Source organism: Trachypithecus francoisi, unplaced genomic scaffold, assembly GCF_009764315.1.
Source record: "Trachypithecus francoisi isolate TF-2019V2 unplaced genomic scaffold, Tfra_2.0 Lachesis_group20, whole genome shotgun sequence".
Lineage (NCBI taxonomy): Eukaryota > Metazoa > Chordata > Mammalia > Primates > Cercopithecidae > Trachypithecus > Trachypithecus francoisi.
In genome coordinates, this window is record NW_022681466.1 from 41,570,545 (window position 1) to 41,594,947 (window position 24,403).

General features: G+C 49.6%; 1 protein-coding gene across 7 annotated transcripts in view; it reads left to right on the forward strand.

The window, feature by feature from the left end:
- The window catches only part of AXIN2 (axin 2), a 33,780-nt gene that overhangs the window by 2,747 nt on the left and 6,630 nt on the right, over positions 1–24,403 (forward strand). For 5 of the 7 annotated variants that reach the window (XM_033183924.1, XM_033183926.1, XM_033183923.1 and 2 more), the window contains exons 2-9: positions 202–1,138; positions 9,217–9,357; positions 17,936–18,038; positions 21,289–21,429; positions 21,755–22,266; positions 22,498–22,692; positions 23,011–23,244; positions 23,839–23,934. In XM_033183924.1, coding sequence (XP_033039815.1) covers positions 324–1,138; positions 9,217–9,357; positions 17,936–18,038; positions 21,289–21,429; positions 21,755–22,266; positions 22,498–22,692; positions 23,011–23,244; positions 23,839–23,934 — 2,237 coding nt within the window. In that variant the 5' untranslated portion in view covers positions 202–323. The remainder of the gene's footprint in view (positions 1–201; positions 1,139–9,216; positions 9,358–17,935; positions 18,039–21,288; positions 21,430–21,754; positions 22,267–22,497; positions 22,693–23,010; positions 23,245–23,838; positions 23,935–24,403) is intronic. The other 2 variants (XM_033183929.1, XM_033183928.1) reach the window with 2 other exon arrangements.

The window sequence follows — 24,403 nt, forward strand, 5'->3', positions numbered from 1 at the left end:
GCAGGGAGCTCAGATTTCGCCTTTGAAAAGCAGTGCCTGATACTTTAGATGAGCACCTCGCAGATAGCTGGGTTGCTTGATTTGTATTTGAGGAGTTGAAAAGCCTGTTTACTTTCTTGCTTTGATGTTGGGTAGATCTGGTTTTGATTAGATCAATACCCTTTTCTCTCTCCCCACCTCCCCCCTTCCTTTTCTTTCCAGAGAGGAGGCTCAGATGAGCCCCTGCTGACTTGAGAGAGACAGAGAGACCACGCCGATTGCTGAGAGGAACTGGAAGAGGAAGAAAAAAAATTCCCAAACTCTGTAGGAAGAGCTCCCTCACCATGAGTAGCGCTATGTTGGTGACTCGCCTCCCGGACCCCAGCAGCAGCTTCCGTGAGGATGCCCCGCGGCCCCCAGTGCCAGGCGAAGAAGGGGAGACCCCACCGTGTCAGCTAGGGGTGGGCAAGGGCCAGGTCACCAAACCTGTGCCTGTCTCTTCCAACACCAGGCGGAACGAAGACGGGTTGGGGGAGCCGGAGGGGCGGGCATCTCCGGATTCCCCTCTGACCCGGTGGACCAAGTCCTTACACTCCTTGTTGGGCGATCAAGACGGTGCTTACCTGTTCCGGACTTTCCTGGAGAGGGAGAAATGCGTGGATACCTTAGACTTCTGGTTTGCCTGCAATGGCTTCAGGCAGATGAACCTGAAGGATGCCAAAACTTTACGAGTAGCCAAAGCGATCTACAAAAGGTACATTGAGAACAACAGCATTGTCTCCAAGCAGCTGAAGCCTGCCACCAAGACGTACATAAGAGATGGCATCAAGAAGCAGCAGATTGATTCCATCATGTTTGACCAGGCACAGACCGAGATCCAGTCGGTGATGGAGGAAAATGCCTACCAGATGTTTTTGACTTCTGATATATACCTCGAATATGTGAGGAGTGGGGGAGAAAACACAGCTTACATGAGTAATGGGGGACTCGGGAGCCTAAAGGTCGTGTGTGGCTATCTCCCCACCTTGAATGAAGAAGAGGAGTGGACTTGTGCCGACTTCAAGTGCAAACTTTCGCCAACTGTGGTTGGCTTGTCCAGCAAAACTCTGAGGGCGACGGCGAGTGTGAGGTCCACGGAAACTGTTGACAGTGGATACAGGTGAGACTTGGACGAGGGTGGGTGGGCTGATGCTGTGGACTTTGCAGATGTTTTAGGTATGGTGGATGGATGGATGGGTGCGCTGCAGAGACTGACAGGTCTGTTGAGAGTTAGGACTGCTGGCCATGAACCCTTTTTGATCTTGCTTTTTGTTGTTTAAAGAGGGGGAAAGTGATGAACATACGGCTAAATACCTGCAGTCTTCAGTGCTGACATCAAACAGTGGCAAGGAGTATTCACTAATGTGGGTTACTTATTATCCTGGGCTAGTGTCTCAGAAGGGGCTGAGAGAGAGAGAGAGAGAGAGAGGACAGCAGCTTTTGATGCCTCTGAGTCACCAGATCCACTAAGCGCTGGTTTTGGAAGGGGTCACTTCACCACTGATCAGTAGGGGGTGGAATTAATGTGGCTAGGGAGGCAGCTGGGTTGTGGTGGAGGCACAGGAAATAATGTGTGCACCCATTGAGGGGTAAGTGGGATTTTTTATTTATTTTTTTTGAACTTTTCTGTTAAGAGCCAGCAATTGGCTTAACTGAGTTTGTGGTTCTCTTTGTAGAACTAGATATTTACCCAGCAAGAAAGGCCTCTAACTAGGGAAGGTCCTGTGACTTTCCCGAATGAAGGACCCTTAGCTTTAGAGCCTGCTGGCATATTAATCCAGGTTTTCAATGCTCATGAGTCCGAGGGTCAGACTTCAGTTGATTATTTTGTTAGTGCTGATGGAGAAGAGATCTTGGCCCGGAGTACTGGGGCCCTGGAGTACTTTCTCTTTGAGGCTTCAAAGACAAATAGTTCTTTGCAGAATGGCCAAGTCTTAAGATTCTTGACCTTTGGAGGCAACTTCAGACCTCTTGTTAGAATGAGTTTTTCTGTTTTCTCCCCTCCTCCCAACTTCCAAATATCCCAAAAGAGAATGAGCCTCTTAATTCTGGGGTGTGGTTGATGACAGGCAGGGAATGGGGCTGCACTTGACTGCTCTCTGAATGGTGTATCTTGCTGCCTGTGTGGATTTCTCTGTGTGTTAGGGGCTCAGGATGCGATCTGATAGCTGCCTCTGGATTTCCCTTTCTCTGTAGGGTGTGGTCTCTAGTGCTCAGCAGCAGGAAGAGAGGTGGGCACCAGATGGTTGATCCTGAGCCTCTCCGGTGGCCAGGTCTGAGCCTAGCGGGCCATGATTTTAGGGGTGGCGGAGTTGACTGTTGGCCAGGAGGGGAAGGGCTTGTTCTCCAACCACCAGGGGGCGCGCTTGTGGCTTGGGAACCAGTTTTACTCAGACATCTGGTCTACACCTAAGTGGAACCAGGTTGACTTTTGCAAGGAAGCACAGGTTCCAGGGAGGTGTTTCACCGTCTTCATGCTTATGGAGTCAGGTTGTCTGGGAGGAAGACCCTGGGTCTGGCCTCTGCAGTGGGTCAGTCGCTGGGCACCTGCTATGCCTGCCGGCACCATTATGAAAACATTTGGGTAAGCCTCTGGCGCTGGCCTCCTTGCCCTCTAGTCTGGCAGCCAAAGCTGAGACTACGTAAGGGCCGTGGTAAAGGCGCCTTCTCCAGGGGACTCCTGACTGAGGCTTCTGTGTCTCCCACTGTCGGGACCGGAGTGTCACCTTTGTAAATAGCACAGTGTGTGGTTTTGGATGGCCTCCCCAGGCAGGGCTCTGCTGTGAACCCTCCCCTTTGTGGGTGGGCAATTGAGACCCAGCCTGGGCTTGCCTCATCTGGGATATTACCAGGATTCGACTCCTGGAGCTTTTGAGATCCAGAAGGCAGGGGCAGAAGCTCCTGTTTTCCAGGGCTGCCTTCTTGGCTGTGAACTGTGGACATTATTGATAAAGAGGTGACAGCTTGTCGTTGACCTGTTTCCATACTAGATTCATGTGTGCTTTCTTCCACTGTTGGTTTGAGATGAAGCATCTTCATGGACTCTCTGAAGCTCATGTGTCTTAACTGGGCATATTTAAAGAGAATTTAAGACATAGCCAGATGATCTAACATCATTTTAACGTGCAGGACATTCGAGTGTGTGCACAGTATATCAAAAGGTCTCCTGAGTTATTCCAAGGCTTGCGTTCCAGCCCTGTCCACCACTTACTACCTGGGTGTTGAAGCCTTTCTGAACCGCATGTGTCCATCTGTAAAATGGGTGGGCACCATTCCTTCTGTCTGTGTCATAGGATTGTTATTAGGACCAAAATAATAAACATGAAAGCCTTTTGTAGAGAGAAACGTTTTGAACAGCCGCAAAGTGTTATAATTAGTAATGATAATGTCAAAAGGGCAACCAGGTTAAGATGTCACTTTTAAAGGGTGGCTCTTGGCTTAGCCCATTTTCCATTGTAAGGTTTTAGAATGGCCCCCGTCCCCCATGCCTCAACTTTCTTGTTGAACTGAAGTTTGGTTTTCCAGCTAGTTCTTGGAATGTAGAGATCCCATCTAAGATTTAAGTGCCCCCCTTCCCTCCCTCGCACACTCGCTCATTCTGCAGAGTACCTGGCGTCTGGGATGGGCTTAATAAGTTAGTAAAACGAATGAAACAGAAACGTCAGTCCTGCTGAGGAGGGTCTTGCTTCATCAGCTGCTGCGGAGCGGTCTTGGCAGCTGGATGCCCGGAGCACTGGCCAGGCTTGCAAGCCCTGTGTTTACCTTGGGCACTCAAAGGAGCCTCATTTTTAATGACTTGTTTGTGTCCTTACTGATTTGGTGTCAGGTTTAATATAAATAGTTGGGGCGGAAGAGCAGGAATTATCCTCAGAGGGCAGGACTCTGGTCTGAGTGGTTGAGGGGGTTGACTGGGCTTTTGACGATGGCTATAAATAACTTAGAGCAAAAGCAACTTGTTGGTAGCAGCACGTGTAAAACCCCGGCACACAGACACACGCACAGTGTTGAGGTGTGTGCGAAGGGGGGTTGTGGAATTAGGCACTGGGCCCAGCATTTATTTTAGGGAGGAGAAGACGGTGCTGGGTGCACAGAGCCCTCCCTGTGCCCTCGCCTTTCTGCACGGGCCCTTGTGTGTCCTGCCCAAGGTGGGGCTCATCTACCTCCCATTGGGCCCTCTGCTCTGGCCTCCCTTAAAAGAAGTCGGGCCCAGCAGATGGCCCTCTGCTGGCTCCGAGTGCTGCTTCCAGTTCTCTGAAAGGACTCGCTGATGAGGCCCGTTTTTGTGCGGAGCCATTGGAATCAAGCTTGGCTTCAATTATCAAAGAAAATGATGCCATAGGAAAGATATGCTGGAAGCAGTAGTCCGCAATTAGAGGATGGAAGCTCTGGTGAGGGCAGTTTGCTAAGATCCACTTGTAAAAGTTTGCCTGTTTTCAAAAGGCCCCGTTGCCCAGTGCTGTTGGAGTCCTGGCCCCTTGCCGAGTGTCCCTTGATCTTGCCTTAGAAAACACTTGTTGAAGAGGGTATTGCCTTTTGGACAGTGACCTTGTGAGTAAATTTTCAGAGGGCTCTTGGAAAGCCCTGAATGCACAGACTTAGAAGCATATACTTTTGAAGTTGCATTGTTTTGAGAAGGGAAGGTGAGGAGGAAGAGGAAGAGGAGGAGGACGCCTTATGGTCAGTTCTGTCAGGTTAGTTCTGTGTTCCCTATGTGGAGGCTCCCCTTTGGTATATGGGGCAGGGCACGGCCACAGCATCTCATTAAGAGGAGGTAAGAACAGGATAGGGGAAAACAGAAAGCAGCTGGCACCTCCTTTCCCTGAAGGTTCCAGGGGTTTCTGCCACCTGCAGGCTGAAAACCCCCTGCTTACTTGAGGTTGCAGACCAGGTCTGTGGATGTGAGGCTGTTGCAAAATCTGCACCATAGGCCTCTACTCTGTGTAGGAATTTAAAATCCTCGCAGCAACTGGAAGCACAACAGTCTTGAAGAAATAAAGCATCTGGGTACAATTACCGTAGCGTGGTTAAGTTTCTTCCCCCACCTTTTTTTTTTTAAAGTAATCACAAGAAAACAGCCCCACTCCGTTTTCTTAAAATTATGTGGCACTTTTGACAAAGGTCTGAGTTCTGAAAAACTGAGTCTCTGCCTCTCCCCACAACCCTACCTCATTTCTCTGTCCCGTCTTGTTATGATTGTAGGAAAATCCAAGTACTTTATTGCAGTCAACTGAGTTAAGAGCAGTATATTCCATTTTTAATTACTGGTCACACAGTAGTCCTCTATTTTGGAAGTGAAGGGAGACAAGTTTATTTTGGGATCCATGTGTTAAACGAGTGCAAAGCTGTGTGAGCACACATAGGGTTTGAGTTAGGTGTCTCTTTTGCTGGGAGGAAGGAATTTTCTATTGAGTCATTTTCTCCCCACAGAGGCTGAAGTATAGCTCTTACACTGGAGACATGGTTGATGTGTTAATACCACCAAGATAGCAGGACTGAAGGCATGGAAGAAAGAGTGTTTGAATGCTATTTAAGGCTGTTTTGGCTTCTTCGGTGCTGCACCATGCCTGTTAAACTAAAAAACTTTTCCAGCGACCCATCCGATGGTCGTAGGTCCTTTAAGGAGAGTCAACAAGGTTTTGAGTCCCTGCCATGTGCCATTTGCTACTTTCAGCATCGGAGATTCGTGTGAGGACAGGGCTGTCCCTCATGGAGCTTACAGTCTGGTTTCACAGGACAGGTGTTCAACATGGAAACACCAGTGTCCAATCATTATAAATCATGATAAAGATGATGAACGAAATTAGGGTATTTGAGAAAATAGGAGCTCTCTGGTTTTGTTTTTGTGTGTGTTTTTTGTTTTTGTTTTTGTTTTTTTTTTGAGATGGAGTTTCAGTCTTGTTGCCTAGGTTGGAGCGCAATGGGGTGATCTCTGCTCACCACAACCTCCGCCTCCCAGGTTCAAGCAATTCTCCTCCCTCAGCCTCTCGAGTAGCTGGGATTACAGGCATGAGCCACCACACCCGGCTAATTTTGTATTTTTAGTAGAGATGGGGTTTCTCCATGTTGGTCAGGCTGGTCTCGAACTCCTGACCTCAGGTGATCCACCCATCTTGGCCTCCCGAAGTGCTGGGATTACAGGCATAGGCCACCACGTCCGGCTGGAGCTCTCTGTTTTTGTTGGCACTTGGTTTTTTTTTGGAATTTTCCTGTGATTTTCCCCAAATTACTGTGCCTTTGTTGGTTCATTTGGAGACCTAAGAACTTGGTGCAGAGGGCCAAGATCCAACTGCCTGCTCTTCAGGTGGGTGCCCACGTCTGGAGAGGTTGTGACTCAGCCCAGCAGTGAGCACTGCAGCCAAGTAGGCAGCAGTGCCCAGCCTCTGACTTCTGGTCCCTACTGAGAGTTTACAGCATGGCCTCATCACTGGATTCCTAACCAGAGGAAAAAGCCCCAAGGAAGTCATCTTGTGCATCCTGCTTTGAGGCCTCACTTACACACCCAGATGGCCAGGCACTTTGGCCTGTTTTAAAGACTTGGGTGATTTCACAGCCTGTCCCTACCTACTTTATGGATTTCCTCTGACCATTTAGAAGTATTTTTTTTCTTTCTAACTTTTGAAGCCCATTTCCCCTTGTTCTTCCTTTAGTGGGGATGCTGAACAGAGAGCCCTCCTTCTCAACTATGAGGCCTTTTTCACTGAATCAACCTTCTTTTCTCCAGAAGAATGAACTGTTCTTTTCACCCTCACCACTCCTCTCTGCCCTTGGTGTTGGGGAATTCCGGAGTGAGGACACATGGAACTGGAGGAAGGCCTGGAAGATCTTACCATTCTCATTTCATCTTCACCAAAAAGTCCTAGGATGTCGTGAGACTTCCTGCCCTCTACAGATATGAGAACAGGGTCAGAGTGTCCACGTGACAGTCACAAGTCACTTGGTCAGTGCTGAGGGGTTCATGTGCAGCGCTGCTGGTCTGCACCTTCTGGTCAGTTCTTTGCCTACAGCATATTTCTAAGATCTGACGTGGTGCAGTTGGACAGGATCAAGGGCACAGCTGTGGTCCAGCTCCTCTGGCCAAGTCTGACAAGGCCTTTGGTCCACGTGGTGCTCAGTTACCTCCTTGGGTGGTTGTGATGATTACAGGGGTCCCTTCTGGCTTAAAAAGTTTATGGCCCTGTAACTTTTTGTGTTTGTTTGGTGACTCCACCTAGTGCAAACTCCTTAAAGGCAGGGACTGCCTCTCCCACCTTCTTTTCCATCCCACCATCCCCTGCTGAGACAGACCCTCACACTAAATTGTGGCGGTGGCTTCCCCCCAGGGCTCCCTGCCTGCACCCACCCCTCCTTTCAGTCCAGCCTGGTAAAATACCTTGGATCCTATGTGCTTTCTCCCTGCCAGTCCCCTGGCGCCCCTGCTGTCCCCTGGCCCCTCCCCATCCAGTTAAGACAGGACTCTGACCTTGCACTGAAGACCTACTTCCATGTCTTTGCCAGCTTCTTAGCCTGGCTAATTAGACCCCTCTCTCTCCGTAGTCTAGGGAGAGCTTTTCACTGCCTTTCCCTTTACCTAGTCCTGGGTGTCATCTCCTGAAATTCCTGCTCATCCATGAGTCCCATCTATCCCAGGGAGTCCCATTAGTCCCATCTGTCCCAGGGAGCCGTCCCCAGCCGTCCCTCCTAGAAACGTTCTATCCATCATCTGGGTTACCTATACTAAGCCACTCCTTTCCTGCTTTTTATTCTATGAGAACCTGGAAACATGTTGAGTCTAGTCTTTGTATTGGGAGGCAGTCTGATGGAAAGCCAGGTGACTCAATCCATGCCCACTGGCTCCAGCTGTGTGATCTGGGCAGGCTGCTGGAATTCTCGATTCCAAGGGCCTCATCTGTAGAATGGGCACAGTCCAGTGCTCCTTCTCCCCTCCTCGTGGGCCTGTAATAACACTAAGCGTACCTCCCTCATGACACCCCCACAGTATGCTGACATACCCCCACCAGGCCCTGAGTGCCAGGAGACCAGAGTTCAGCACGTAGCAAGTGAGTAGGTGCTTGGTGAACATGTGCAGACAGCTGACTGTCACCTTTCTGGGTCCTTTTCATTTGCCAACCCCATGGCCATCTTGACAGACCAGCTGCTGTGGACTAATAGAATATTTTCTCTTTTCTGAGCCTTTCTTTTCTCCCTCACTTGATTTCTTTGTTGCTGGCATAGACTTGGTGGGACCAGCGGAGGATGCCAGGGTCTTTGTAAACAGGCCTCCTGCGACTTCAGGCCTTAACGTGGTCCCTTACTGCAGCCTGCCGACCTATCTGCCCCTCCCCCCTACTTAAGCCCCTCACTGGTGACACAAGAGGAATGCAGCCCAGCAGGAGACGTGCACACTGGTTGTTCTGGAAGGAGATCAAGAGGGTGAAATGAGGAGCCAGAGGCCATTGAAACAAAAGCGCTGGAGACACCGGAGGAGGGGCCTGGGCCTTCCCTTCAAACAGCTATGTTGCTCATTTCAATCCTGCTGCACTAGCCAGCCCTGGGGAGCGGAAGCCGGGGATGGGGGAAGGGGCATGGCAGCAGCTCATGGCAGAGCTCGCAGGTGGGATTGGAGTCCTGAACGTTGTCTTGAACTTTGCTGTCCCATCTGTCCAGCTCACCGTGGGCCCAGGGTCGAAGTGAGAAGACCACACTGGCCTCTAGCTGTTTGCATCTCTGGACTGGGCTAACAGACCCCAGACAAGGAGTGTGGATATTTAAGATGTCTTGGGGCCCTGAAATTGTATTCTTTGGTGCAGGATTGGATAGGGAGGTGGAGTGGAGAAAGATATTCCATCTCCACTGACTTGTTCCCCTGTTCCATTCCATGGTCTCCTCTCCTAAAGCAGAGTCCAGTTCCTTCCTGTCTCTAAGTGCATTTAGAACTTCACAGGATCCCCTGGGCTGCCTCTGGAATACCCTCTGCCCTGGCAGACCCACCACTGGGGGCAGAGGAACCAGCTTGCTTTCTCCCCAGGGTGATGAGCTGGTGGCTCAGGAGGCCTCCCTTTTGTGGCCTCTGCTTTCTGCCCAGGTGAGCAGCTGGACCCGGGCAGCAGGTTGGCGTTGAGCAGATTGTGGGATGGTGTGCTGGATTGTCCTGGGGTCACTTGATGACCTGGGTTTCTGGTGAGGGTCAGTGACTGAACCACTGTTGTACTTTGCCCATAGGTCCTTCAAGAGGAGCGATCCTGTTCATCCTTATCATGTAGGTTCTGGCTATGTCTTTGCGCCAGCCACCAGCGCCAACGACAGTGAGATATCCAGCGATGCGCTGACGGATGATTCCATGTCCATGACGGACAGCAGTGTGTGAGTATCGTGGCTGCCCCTCTGTGGGCTTGTTTGGGAGTGGAAACCACCTGGGCACTTAGCCAGCATCATCTGTCATCCTCACCTGGCTTTGCAGACCCCACCTGTGCGTGTATGGACATCGGTTTGGTGGGAGGGGAGTATGACAAGGGTATGGTGCTGGTTAAGGAGGATGACATGGTCATCTGGGTAGGGTAAAGCTTAGAGCTTTGAAAGTTGGGAGGATATTGTAACAGAAGAAAACTAAAGGACAGTAGAAGATTAGGATGAATGAATATTTATAGATTCCTTGAGTTTAAAAAACCTTCTTCTGGTTGTCCCTGTGGGAACAGTTGCTTGGCTGGTCCAGAAACCCAGGTATCCTTTCTGCAGAGCCAACAGCTGAGAGACAAGGTGGCATTAGCAGGGTCTGTGTTTAGGTATTCATTGTTTTTGGAGGAAAAGGCATTGCAAGTGGGGGTGAGAAAGCCAGAAATCTCTAAAGAGCCACAGTGTGTAACGTTCCGTGCTGTTATGTTTTTAAATGGACATCGTTTATTCAGTAAGTGTGTGTGGAGTGTTAGATACTGAGGACCCTAAGTAGGGGCTGTCTCCAAAGTCGTGTCTGATCTTGGATCTTTGGCAGACAGCCTTTGATTTTTGAAAGTAACCCAAGATATTGGCTTGGTCTGATGAGATCAGAAGGCCCTTAGTCAAGGTAACGTTTTGAATTTTAGGTCATCTGAAGTCAAGTCATGGCAATCTCTGTGGATGGACAGCAGTGATCCTCAGTGAGTCTCATGAGGAGGGATGTGTAGCTGTGGCCTGGGTATCCCCGTCTCCTGCCATCCTTTGAGGTTTTGGTTCAGGAGACCCATAGTGGAGCCTGGGGATGGGGTGATGGCTGAAATTCCCCAAAGGTTTCGCACCCAACACCCAGTTGAGATTCATTGTTCCAGAAATGGTCTTTGAAAGCTTTTCAATGTTTTGGAGTCAGAATTTCGCCTGCTAAGGGAACAATTTTGAAAGGCAAACCCACTGAACCGTGTAAGTTCTGGCACACTTTAAATATTTAGAGTTTGTTCCTTTTAGCTTCCTAAAACTAGACCATCTATTCTTCCAGTTTGTTTGAAACTATCTGGTTTTCATTGGCCAATGTCCTGTTGCCTGGCCTGTGGGTGGCATGGGACCAATTGGAGGGAAAGTTGATGAGGTGAGTTTGGGAACCTACTATTTATTTTGCTAGTGGCTTTTATTGTGTTACCTCAAATTCCCTTGTTAGTAAAGGGAGAGAGATCCTTAAGATGCAAGGTTCAATTTTAATAAAAATAGCATTTTGGCATTAATACACATCTTCCATCCAATATGGAAACAGGAAAGTACACACCTTTCATCCAGTATGGAGATAGGAGAAGTTTCACAGAAGTCAGTTTTCCATATTGACTGAACTTTCAGTATCCATACTTGAAAAAATTATGCTTTGATAATTTTTTGGTGGACATATTTCTTAGAATACATTTGCTCTGTCATTATTGAATAGTATTAGACAGGGCATAATTTATCTGTCAGTTATCCAAATAATATCAAGATCTGTTTGTGTACTTTGTTGTAGTGGTTCTCTCATAGTCAATGAGGGTGCATACGGTTGTCTGACCCTTTCCCCTTTGAAAAGTTTCTCTTTTCTTTTTTCATTCTCCCTGCTGTGGTGTTTTGCTGTCTGTGTGCTTGCTTCTAGCAAGCATTCCTCCTGTAGCATATATTAATTTGTGCATTGTGTGGGAATCTTAGCATTATGTGTAAAATAAGAGTAAGTTGAAATTGATTGAAGACATTGAGTGAATCTCCTAAGTCAAATGCAGTTTACGTAAGATGATAAGACTTCTGTTTAGTTTTCTTAGAGACTATTTTTGGCTTGCTTCCTGGTCCTTGGCTGCATGTCAGTCCCCATCATTGAGGTGTTATTCTGGGTTCATGATGAGATAATTTGGGTGTAGTCCCATACTTATTTCTGTTTGATCCTAGCAAGACCCAATCAGAAAGGTAGGCAGGCAGATACTTGGGATTTTACAGATGAGGAAATAAGGTCTGGTGCTTCCACAGCCATGCACCTCTGAGACAGACCTCAGGTCCAGGCCACACACAGGCCCTGCACTTTGCCCGCTCTGCCCTTCCCCCAGGCACGAGCATTCTCAACATGAGATCTGTGAATAGGACCAGTTGGTCATGAGACCTTTGAGCCACTTTGGGTTTCTTTTATTTATATTTCTTAGTAATCAAGACTGCTTTTTAGGAAGACTGGTTCGGGGAGGGGTAGAAGGGAGCAGGTTCTAAGTTCTTCCCTGCAGCCTCCCCATTTACTTCCTCTTCTTTTATCCTCTTCCCAGAAGAAAAACTTTCTTTTATTTAGAGGTGACTTTACAGCTCTCACCCTTCTCCCTTTAGTTGAAGCACTTTGGATTCCAAGCGTGGGGGAGCCACTTTTCAGGGATCAGAAAGGTTACCTTTGCCCGTCCCTATTCTAGGTGGCAAGGGTTAGTGTGTGTGAGGTCCACTTTGATACAGAGATAGAAGAGGGCAAGTCCCTCACATAGCAGCTTTCTCTTTGGGGGCATAGTAGATACCTTTAGGTCCCTGGTGGCAGAACCTGTTAGTGTTAATAAGCCTATCCTGTGGCAAAGCTGCCTTGGATGGATAATGAGTAAACCAGTAAGCCAGGAGGAAGTGCCTGCAAGGCCTGGAGACCCGTGGGCCCATGGTGTTGGCTCTGTTCATCCTGGTGGTGTTGCGTGACTCTGTGCTCTCTGCCAACCAAGTGCGCAGGTTATCTGATTAACTGTCACAGTTGTGCCCACCTGGGCATTTATACTAATTGGGAGTGCATTTGGCATCCATGTGGGATCACTGTCTCTTGGGCATTGTCTCACGCTGCCTCTAGTGGGGCTCACTAGAAAACATCAGAAGGGTCTCCAGACTTGTTGGCACTGACTCAAGCTGCCATTGGGTGCCAGGCATGGGGGTCTCTGGGGCCCTCCCCACTCTGCTGCAAGCAGACTTGGCGATGCAACGTGTTCTCTGGCCGACTGGCCCTGGGTGTGTGTGATCCTGCCCAGTGCTGGGCGGTCACCCGGGATTCCCAGGGCTGGGATCAGACCCCCTCTTCAGAGCTCTGCCAATTGTGGGCCTCGTGCAGATGAGAGCGCCGGGCAAGAAATAAAGTGTGTGGGGGATGAAAAGCTGAACTGAATCGCTTTCAGCCCATTGTTCATCCCGGGAAGCTTAGAGGGGATAAGAGGGTAGCAGGCCCCTTTGAAATTTCCTTGAACAAGTGAATAGGAGCGCCCCATAAAGCATTGAAAGAGCCCTGGCTGTTTCTCCCCGTCACAATGGCCAGTGCAGGCTGTGAGGGGCTGGGGAGGGGGGCTGGCTGCCCTGCTGGGAGCTGGGGAGGGAACAGGGCTGGGGAGGGGGGAGGGGGAGAGAGGGGGTCACAGGCAGCCTTCAATAGACTCCAGAAGGTTGGAGTTCATTAGACACAAGCCCAGGAAAGCAATCGTCTCATTTGCGACAGAACCAATTAAGTCCCGGGGGCCTTTGCAAGAGGCCTGCGTAGAAGTTGGGGCAGTGCTGGCCTGCACTTGGTTACTCCAGGGAGCCACACGCCGGGGCCTGAGTGTGCAGAGCAGGCAGGGGCTTTAAAGAAATCATTGCCTTCTTCCAAAGCCTACTGCTGACTTCTGTTTTCCTGCTAAGTAAAAAGCCCTGTTAAAGATGGCTGGGGATCTGGGCCTCTGAGAAGGCTGTTTTATGAGCCTGTTACTCTGAAACCTGCATTCTCGGAAGAAATGGCTTAATTTTTTTTTCAAGACGGAGTCTCGCTCTGTCGCCAGACTGGAGTGCAGTGGCACAATGTTGGTTCATTGGAATCTCTGCCTCCTGGGTTCAAGCGATTCTCCTGCCTCAGCCTCCCGAGTAGCTGGGACTACAGGCGTGCGCCACCACGCCCAGCTACTTTTTCTATTTTCAGTAGAGACGGGGCTTCACCATGTTGGCCAGGATGGTCTCCATCTCTTGACCTCCTGATCTGCCCACCTCAGCCTCCCAAAGTGGTGGGATCACAGGCATGAGCCACCACGACCTGTCAAAAAAAAAAGTTTTTTAACTGCCAGACTCCCACCAAAATTCTTGCAGCACTGGAGGCAGAAGGCTTGTGGGGCCATTCCAGGGCATCAGGCTTAGAAAGATGTAGTGAAGGGGCAGAAAACATCAGAAGCTGCAGACTCTTTGCCGCCCAAGTGTAGCCATGGTTAGAGGTTGCCAGGAAGCATGAAAGCTAAGTCAGTGGCGTGGAGGCCTTTGTCCCTTTCTGCTAGGAGCTGCTTTTATAATCAGGATCAGCTACGTTTGTATGTTGCTTTAGCTCTGAGTGTCCCCAAGTCAGCACAAGATGATTTTTTGGTGTTCCACACAGGGAATGTCGCGAGTTATTTATTTGTATTTCTTTATATCTTATTTATGGGGGGTTTACTTTGGACACCAGGAAATGCATCTGAGTGAACTTCAAATATTAACCTTTTCCTACAAACCAGGCTTTTGATGTGGCTGTGATCAGAGGCTGCCTTCAGAGTGGTTGCCAAATGAAGATGCGAGTGGACGCATGTGTTCATGAGTCTGCTATTTCAAAGTCGCCAGAAAATGACATTCAGGGTAGGTCGGGCATGGTGAAGTCAAAAGGCTAAGCTAATTGGCTCGACTCAAATGGCAGCTAAGTGGAGTCCACACTTCAAAACTGTGCTCCCCAGAAACAGCTGGGCCTAGCAGCAGGCTCGTTAACTAAAATGTTTATAATTAAAGGAGACTGTATAGGGACCGAAACTCTGGTGCTCTCCAGCCCACAGGCTTGAGCAGCCAGGAAACTGATCATAGACTTTTAGAGCTTGAATAAAAGAAGAGAGGCCCCCTTTTGGAATGAGAGGCTGTTTTGGAAGAAGATTCTTGGCTGAAGGGAATTAAAGCCACATTTCCTTGAAGGCGCCTGTTAGCATTTCTGAGCCTCTATGGGCTGACATCTTCCTTTTCTGCTCTGGTTACAAGTTGCCTTTCCAGCAGTTTAGTCCTTCACCTGCCCTGGGTAATGGAATGTGTGTGGTGGTGGTGATGGGGGCAGTATGAGGTGCCTGTGAAATAATTTGTTCCTTTTGCCTTCAATATTGCAGTTATCTACTCCCCTCCCCATCCCTACCCCCATCCTGGCTTTTTTTTTTTTTTTAACCTTATTATATGGAAGAAGAAAAAGAGGCGTAAAAGCCCTACCATTGACTTTCATCTGGGAGAAGGAAAAGGAGAAAAGAGTGAAAGCTACCAGTGGAAACGTCAGAGTCTTGGAGGGGGTAAAAGGGGGACTCTTCTAGGACTCTTGAAGCCTTATGTCACTTGTCATGGTGGGGTCCGTGGAGTGCTTGACTCCTGCCCCCAAGACTGTCAGGAAGAGGCCTGGAGCAGAGTCATCCACTGTCTTAAGTCCCCGGAAGAGAGAGGGTAGACTGTCTTATAGCTCTAGGGCAGCAGAATTTGGTTAGACCAGCATGAACCCAATCTGTGGGATACCGCCACCCCCACCATACAAGGTGTTTTAGGTGAGAGATGGGGATATTCAGCATGGCTTGGGAACCACCTGGCAAGCCCATAGCTAGTGAGTACTATGGGGTTGGGGAGGACTTTCCAGAACATTCCACAAATTTCCTCCTCATCCCTTCTGAAAGGTGACTGCATGGGGCTTAGGAAATGGCACCTCCACATTCAGACCATCAGGAAGCTTGACTGCTGTTTGGGGCTGGGAAAGGCATCTTACTGAAATGAGGACCAAGTGTAGGTTGTTAACAGATGCTTGTTCTGGAGTCCAGCAGTGGCTTGGGTATGAGTTCTCAATCTACTATTGACTATAACACTAGGTGAGCTATTGAGCATTTCTGGTCATCTGTAAAATGTGGCTCATTAAGGTTCTTATGAGAATGAAGTCTGATTATATGTCCGATGTCTGACCTACAGTAGGGACTCAGTATGTAGGAGCTGGCATTCTCAGGTTGGGATCAGTTGTCTTGGGTGCGATTTGGTTTCTGGTCAAGCCAGGCATGCTTGAAGTCCCATTTTCTTTTTTTTTTTTTTTTTTTTTTTTGAGGCGGAGTCTCGCTCTGTCGCCCGGACTGGAGTGCAGTGGCCGGATCTCAGCTCACTGCAAGCTCCGCCTCCCGGGTTTACGCCATTCTCCTGCCTCAGCCTCCCGAGTAGCTGGGACTACAGGCGCCCGCCACCTCGCCCGGCTAGTTTTTGTATTTTTAGTAGAGACGGGGTTTCACTGTGTTAGCCAGGATGGTCTCGATCTCCTGACCTCGTGATCCGCCCGTCTCGGCCTCCCAAAGTGCTGGGATTACAGGCTTGAGCCACCGCGCCCGGCCGCGAAGTCCCATTTTCAACTGTGCCTGCTAAACTACCCAAGGTGAAGAAACAGAGTTTTGATAAATAATCTTTAGGTGGGCTTGGTCAAGTTCCGAGCCTCATGAGTAGGAGGCTGACTGGGAGATGTGTTTCTCCAGCACTGGTCAACCAGCTGCTGCTAATCTTTCCCACAGTGCTCTGTCTCTGCTCCATACTCACCTTTCTTTGGGGCAGTACTCATATTTGTGGGTAAGCTGTTGCTGTGGCTACTGATCTCTCTTCTCTCTCTTCCCTACTCCCCTCAATGCAATTATCCTTTATGCACTCCTTAGCCAGGCTTTGGTTAACATACATTGGTTTGTTGAGCTATTGGAATCTTCATTGTCCCTTGTGTGGCCCCATTTTTTGACCTAGGTCAGCAGACTTCCTGAAAATGCAGCTACTTAGAATTCTAGGGCATTTGAGATACGGAGCTAGAGGTTGACCAGTTACTCCTGGCTGCCTCCTGGGTATTTTTAGACATTGCTAATTATCCTAAAGTATTTTTCTTCCACTCTATGATGAACCAAACATTGGGGAAAGGGAAGTAGCCAAACACCCAGTTTCAATATTTACAGCCTCCAAGTATGATTCATTATGAAAATGTTTGCACCCTGAGGCTTTTGTAAATAAGTGGCCTCCTGAAGGGACATCAATGGGAAAGTAGTCACACCTTGACCATTCTGCTTTTAAGAAGGAAATTCTTTCTGGAAAAAATCATGGCAACTCCAGGTCATGGTTGTAGTGAACAGTAGCTGGAGTGGACGCTTTTAAAAAATTCTTCTACTTGTTATTGTTTTTAAAAATATAATGGATAGGGGCCCATACTTCTGCAGGTCTTTGCCCAAAGGTCCCTTTCTCAATGAGGACTTCATTGACACCCACATCCAATTTAAATTTGCAGCTTACCCACCCGCCAGTGATTCTCCTTTCCCTGCTGTGTATTTACTCATAGTACATATCACTAACATACTATTTTTTCTTTTGTTCATTGCCTGTGCCTCCCCATTAGAATATAGACTTCAAGAGAGCAGTTGTTTGAATTATGTATCCACTTTGTCTACTGCTCTCTTGCCTAGTGCCTAGGAGAAGATCTGGCACATAGTAGGTGCTAATCTTTAAATGGATTGCACAGACCACCACATAGTAGGGGCTTTTCTTTTCATGCCCACATTGGTCATGCATCTTTGAAAACTCGTTGGTTGGGGGGTGGCAGGGTTTGGAGCTGAGAGAAGGGGCCAAAATGTTATGTATTCTTTTTATTATCACCCTGTACTGGTTTATAAAAATAATACATTTGGAAATGACTGGGAAGTTGACTTGGAGAGTTATGCATACTTCACTAATGCCTGATTTAGCCCTCTGTAGGTTTGGTCCTTATCCCTACAACTTTCTGCCCTGGCCCTCTCCCTAAGGTACTGGTTCCTGGTTTGAAGCAGTGGGAACAAGTGGGAGGATCAATGGGGCCTGAGAATCTCCTACTTGGGGCACCTATAAAATAGGGGAGCCTTTGCTCTGCCTAGGCTGGCTGGAGTGTAACCCAGTTCTAAGACAACAGCCCAAGAGATGACCTTTCCAGGTTCTTTCCAAGTCGATGCTCCTGCATCCGAGGGAGCCAAGTTTCCATAGATGATTGATGGGCAGGATTTAAATTTGATCTTGGGTGGATCCTTCCCTGTGGGAACACCGATGGTATCTGGAGACATGTGACACTCCTATGGAAGCATGTGACCCTGTCGGCGGGATCTCAGGATGGCATATGAGAGTAGCCCATGTGCTGAAAACATCCTTGTTTTTTTTTTTGAGACGGAGTCTTGCTCTGCCGCCCAGGCTGGAGTGCAGTGGCCGGATCTCAGCTCACTGCAAGCTCCGCCTCCCGGGTTCACGCCATTCTCCTGTCTCAGCCTCCCGAGTAGCTGGGACTACAGGCGCCCGCCTCGTCACCCGGCTAGTTTTTTGTATTTTTTAGTAGAGACGGGGTTTCACTGTATTAGCTAGGATGGTCTCGATCTCCTGACCTCGTGATCCGCCCGTCTCGGCCTCCCAAAGTGCTGGGATTACAGGCTTGAGCCACCGCGCCCGGCCTAAACATCCTTGTAAGCCTGTGGATTCTTTTTCTTTCCCTTAGAGATGGAATTCCTCCTTATCGTGTGGGAAGTAAGAAACAGCTCCAGAGAGAAATGCATCGCAGTGTGAAGGCCAATGGTCAAGTGTCTCTACCTCATTTCCCGGTGAGTACAGTCTGGAGTGAGGAGACAGCTGTTTTCTGCCATGTTGAGTCCTAAAGAAAAGGAATGGGAGGTGGAAGTTGGGAGGTATAGGGACGGTAGAAAAGAGCAGTCCCTAAGGTCCCCTAGAACAAAGGGAGAAAAAAGAAGAACTGGACAATAGGCATTACATGTTTTTTGGGTTGTGATGGTGAGCACAGTAATGTGATTATGAGGTTATCGATCAGTTTCGCTATAAAGGAATACCTGAGGTTGAGTAATTTATAAAGAAAAGAGGTTTATGGCTGGGTGCAGTGGCTCATGCCTATAATCTCAGCACTTTGGGAGTCTGAGGTGGGCAGATCACCCTAGGTCAGGAGTTTGAGACCAGCCTGGCCAACATGGTGAAACCCCACCTCCACTAAAAATACCAAAATTAGCTGGGTGTGGTGATGCGCGCCTGTAGTCCCAGCTACTTGGGAGGCTAAGGCAGAGGAATCACTTGAACCTGGGAGGTGGAGGTTGTGAGCTGAGATCACGCCGCTGCACGCCAGCCTGGGTGACAGAGCGAGACTCAGTCTCAAAAAAAAAAAAAAAAAAAAGAGGCTTATTTGGTTCACAGATATGCAGGCTGTACAAGAAGCATGGTGCCAACATCTGCTTCTGGTGAAGGTTTCAGGGAGCTTTCAATCATAATGCAAGGGGAAGGGGAGCCACTGTGTAACAGGGAAGCAGCAGCAAGCTGGGGTTGGGGGGGCAGGTGGGCAGTGCCATGTTCTTTCAAACAACCAGATCTCATATGAACTAACAGGGAAAACTTGCTCATTGCTGCAGGGAGGGCACCAAGCACCCAAACACCTCCCACTAGACCCACTTCCACCATTGGGGATCATATTTCAACATGAGATCTGGAGGGGACAAACATCCAAACTATGTCAGAGGTTTGATGACCTATTTTTGAACCTTTGCATTTTCTGAATTAAAAAAAAAAAAAAAATTCCCTATGAGAAAGAAACTGAAGCACTTATTTCCCAGAAACCAAGAAATGCTAGATGATCCATGCTTCACTACAGCTTGGTGAGCTCACTGTATTTCCACTAGAATGGAAGCCCTCTGGGGGGAGGGGAGGAGTTTTATCTATTCTGTTAACCTCTGTATGCACAGAGACTATAACACTAACTGACACATAACAAGTGCTCAGTAAACATTTGAGTGAATGAATAAGGAACCTCTGCCCCCTTGGGACAGACACATAATAGGTGCTCAGTAAACATTTGAGTGAATGAATAAGGAACCTCTGCCCCCTTGGGACAGACACATAATAGGCGCTTAGTAAACATTTGAGAGAATAAGGAACCTCTGCCTCCTTGGGACATTCTCCTGCCCTCCTCACTGGGACATTCTACTTGTGTCAACCACAGGACTCCAAGTTATTTTAGTCAGTGATTTTAGTCATTCATTTATGTATTGATTGACCATTTCTCCTCCTGGCTTCTAAAGCCCTGGAGGGTAGCTGTTCTTTTCCAACTCCAGAACTTGGCTTGGTACCTGCTGGTGAGTCTGTGCCTATCAAATGCAGAATGAACAAAGTGTTTAGAAGTGAGGATCTCCTGAGCAGCTTCTTCCTGTGACTGAGATGGTGGATGAAGGGCTTTTCTGGGACCTCTCCTTTTATTTCCATGCCTGCTAAAGCAGCCAGCACATGGCTGTACTCAAGAGAACTTCCCCATCTACATTCCCATTTTAGGGCTGTGCTGTTTACCAGAGCCTCAGATCCAGGTTGCAGTGACACTCTTCTTTAAGGAGGGGAAGAAAGCACCCAGCTCACAGCAGGTGTTTATGAATCCTTCCTGCCAGCTTCAGAGAATCCAATTGGTCTGTCTGGTTATGTTGTGTTTAAAAAATTAACACATTGAATTGCTAAACCCATGTTGCATTAGTGCACAAACTGTAGCTCTTCTCTGAAAGCCCCTCACACGGACAAGGGCACACTTACCTTGTTTTAAAATTAGCATATTAAAATTGCTTTTCTGAGGACCTCTAGCATTCTCCCTCCTCCACAGATAGTAAGTATTGATGACATACTGTTATTGTTTTTTTGACTGGGGAATATGTGTGTTAACAAAGAAAAGTTCTATCGCCCAAGCTTGTAAATGAGATGATTTTGTCCTGGGGTGTGCAAATCGACCTTCTCCATCAGGCAGCGCTTTGATCGGGGGCTGCAAGGAGCCAGCCTGTGTGAGAGTGGCCACCTACACAGGAGCCTTTCTCTCCCTCTCAGTTTCTGCAGCTAAGTGGTTGCCGTGGCAAGGCCCATCTTTTTCAGCTGGGGGAGATGCTAGCCTTTGCAAGTTAGCTTTCTGCTCCCCCCGCCCCACCCCAAAGGAGCCAAGGAAGAGGGAGATTAGGAAGAAGGAGGTAGAACAACTGGAGAGGTGGGGGGTTGGGTGGGGGGAGCGAGATGACAGGAAAAGGACAGAAAGCTGGGCAGCAGGGGTTCTCTCTGTTTGCTGCTTTTGGCAGGCGTACTCAGTGCCTTTTTATATTCTGCACTTGATTTGGAGATGTTCCCTTTTCCCTTGATAGATCAGCTTCAGGCAGCCAAGCTCAGCAGTGTTCTGCTACTAGCCTGCAGCAGCTTTCTTCATTTTCTGTACAAAGAGAGGGGGAGGAGGGAAGGAGAAAAACGAGGGAGATCGAGGACAGTGTTGAGACAACACCACCTCAAAGGTGCGCAGTGTGCGGCCAGGAAATAAATTACCACTTCTTCTCTGATCCAGGCCGTTTGACTCCCTTTCCCCCCCGCTTTCCTCCCTCCCACCTCCTTTCCAATCTTATTTTTTTAAATTTTCAACTCCCTTTCTGTTTAGATTCTACTTTTTATTCCTTGAGTTGGTCTCTCCCCTCCCTACCTCAGAGGGCTGCCTTTTTTTTTTTTTTTTTTTTTTTTGATGTTTGACAACAGTCTTTGAAGATTTTCTACTTCAGAGTAGCTACTGATGGGCTGGTTGTACTACAGAGAGAACAAGCAGGGCCTCTCAGAGTGCGACCAACTGCTCCTGCCCAAGGCAAACGCTGGTGGGGACCATGGCTCTCCATGAGGCCATGGCGTTAGCGCATAAAAGTCCCGAGCAGCCCAGGCCGCCTTGCCATCCACTCTCCACCCGAACATGGGTTTGCGGTATGCAGCGACCGGTGCGGGAAGCTCCGGCCAAGCCACCGCTCGTCCGGCCTGCTGAACGTGCCTCCTCCCTTTTCTTTCCACTTCCTGTAGAGAACCCACCGCCTGCCCAAGGAGATGACCCCCGTGGAACCCGCCACCTTTGCAGCTGAGCTGATCTCGAGGCTGGAGAAGCTGAAGCTGGAGTTGGAGAGCCGCCACAGCCTGGAGGAGCGCCTGCAGCAGATTCGAGAGGTAATGCGGCCTAGGCCCTCTCCCTGCTTCCGTCCACGGCGTGCGCGCACGCGCATGTATGAGCATGCGCATGCGTGTGGGCTGCTTGTGGGTGTGTGCATGCGTGTGTGCTGCGTGCGCATGTACGTGTGTTGCGTGTGGGTGTGCGCATGCGTGTGGATATGTGCTTTTATAGGTGGGCCTGTGTGTGCGCGCGCATAGGCGTGGCTGTGGGCGTGCACATGGGTGTATGTGCTCCTGCGAAGGGGGCCTTATGTTGCAAGCCCAGGGCCTCGGGCCTCCCTGCTTCCTGGGTCACTTCCCCTTCTGACGTCTTCCCTTTCAGGATGAAGAGAAGGAGGGCTCCGAGCTCACACTCAGTTCTCGGGAGGGGGCGCCCACGCAGCACCCCCTCTCCCTACTGCCCTCCGGCAGCTATGAGGAAGACCCCCAGACGATACTGGACGATCACCTGTCCAGGGTCCTCAAGACCCCTGGCTGCCAGTCCCCGGGCGTAGGCCGCTATAGCCCCCGCTCCCGCTCTCCGGACCACCACCACCACCACCATTCGCAGTACCACTCCCTGCTCCCGCCCGGTGGCAAGCTGCCTCCTGCGGCCGCCTCGCCGGGCGCTTGTCCCCTCCTCGGGGGCAAGGGCTTTGTGACCAAGCAGACGACGAAGCATGTCCACCACCACTACATCCACCACCACGCCGTCCCCAAGACCAAGGAGGAGATCGAGGCGGAGGCCACGCAGCGGGTGCACTGCTTCTGCCCTGGGGGTCCCGAGTATTACTGCTACTCGAAATGCAGAAGCCACCCCAAGGCCTTGGAAACCACGCCCGGCGAGCAGTTTGGGTAAGTGCCGGACGGACCAGCCAGGTCCATGGGCAGGTGTGAGGTGGGAGCCGCATCGCAGGTGTTTAGTTTCTAAGAGGGCGGCAGAGGGCACGGCCGGGTGAGGGTGTGGGGAGCAGGTGCATGGGATTTTCGTGTCACCACCCCGCCACTTGCTGAATTGTCTGATTCTAGGAGTCCCGGAGATTTAACCAGGTCTCTGGGTTGGGTGTGGTTCTTGGTTCCCCACAGCGGCAGCAGAGGCAGTACCTTGCCCAAACGCAATGGGAAAGGCACGGAGCCGGGCCTGGCCCTGCCCGCCAGGGAAGGAGGGGCCCCCGGCGGAGCTGGGGCCATGCAACTTCCCCGGGAGGAAGGAGACAGGTCGCAGGATGTCTGGCAGTGGATGCTGGAGAGTGAGCGGCAGAGCAAGCCCAAGCCCCATAGGTAAACACCGCTTGCCTCCGCCGCGGCCGCGAGGGTCATGGGCACTCAGTACGGAGGTATTGTGGGAATGGCTGTTTTTGCAGTCCGCCGAATACAAATGTGACTATTTGCTCCTGCCATCTTAATATTAAACGTTGGACTGAGCAGACCACAAAAATGTCATGTTTTGGCACTGACCCCTGTTCGTGTTATGGTAGTTATTTTTTTCTTCTCTCTCCCTCTGAGCAGAATAGACAAGTTTCTATTGAAGTCACATTTTCCAGTTCTTCTAACCCGGTTTCTTTCCTTCTGTTTTCTCTCTGCTCATTCCTTGTTTAGTGCCCAAAGCACAAAAAAGGCCTACCCCTTGGAGTCTGCCCGCTCGTCTCCAGGCGAACGAGCCAGCCGGCACCATCTGTGGGGGGGCAACAGCGCGCACCCCCGTACCACCCCCCGTGCCCACCTGTTCACCCAGGACCCTGCTATGCCTCCCCTGACACCACCCAACACTCTGGCTCAGCTGGAGGAGGCCTGTCGCAGGCTGGCTGAGGTGTCGAAGCCCCCAAAGCAGCGGTGAGTGAAAGTGAGGGATCCTAGGTTGGGGCAGGGATTAGGTTTGGGTGGTGACCTGGTCTGTGGCTAATGGGGAGGGCCTCTCTGCCTGGGTCTCAAACCCTCCCATAAGAGGAAGAATTGCTTATGGATGAGTAAGCTTCTCCTTTCCAGCTTCTAGAAATGGTTCCCTTCAGTTATGTTCATTCTACCAGAGTTAAGCCAGGATCTGTGAGGCAAGTCATGCCTAGAATTGGGAGAATGAATTTCAGTCATTCCTTACAAATGCCATTTCTTACAAATGTCTTGATTGTTTAAGGCTGGTTAGTTGAGCGTATAAGAAGCTATGAGATGGAGGAACAAGAGTCCTCAGCCCTTTGCTAGGGCTAAGAGTGTCCCATCCTGGGCCCCCAGAGGGGCTTAGAACGGCTGTTCCAAGATGTCTTCCCGGCCTCTTCAGTCACTGTTAACCCAGGGTCTTGGTTGGGTTTCCATAGGGATGGAAGTCGGGTTCATGTCTCTTCAGGAGGCCAAAGAGTAATTTTCTGTCTGCTCCTCAATTGCTCTGGGGACAACAGTGCACCTCTAAATCCCTCGCCCTGGCTGTGTCCTTAGGTGCTGTGTGGCCAGTCAGCAGAGGGACAGGAATCACTCGGCCACTGTTCAGGCGGGAGCCACGCCCTTCTCCAATACAAGCCTGGCTCCAGAAGAGTGAGTGTCTTTACCTGGCATTACTGAGATCTGCCGAGTGGTTTATGTTTCAGCGTATTCGCTATCTGGAGTTTCATTTTCGGGAAACTTTTTTTGGTGTTTAAAATCACCTTGATTTTAGTGCTAGTGATGAGGAACAGTAAACACAGATGTGGCCATCGTGTCCTACTGACAAATGCATCATAGCGAAAGTTTTTTTGGTCGTACACAAATCAAAAGCTGGGACACGAAGCCATTAGAACGGTAGAAGGGACCTCAAATTCAGCTGGAAAAGTTGCCCCCATTCAACTTGCAAGTTAGTAGTACTGAAAACATTTGTCACCCCTGAGCAGAAGGGTCATTCTCCACTGTGGCAGAGATGGAGGGGACCATCCTTGTGTTTTTGCGTGGAGAAGACAGAATATCTTCCCCCAAATTGGGCAGCGATTCTTTCTGTAAATTTAGTCTCATTCAAAGTAGATTGAGAAGC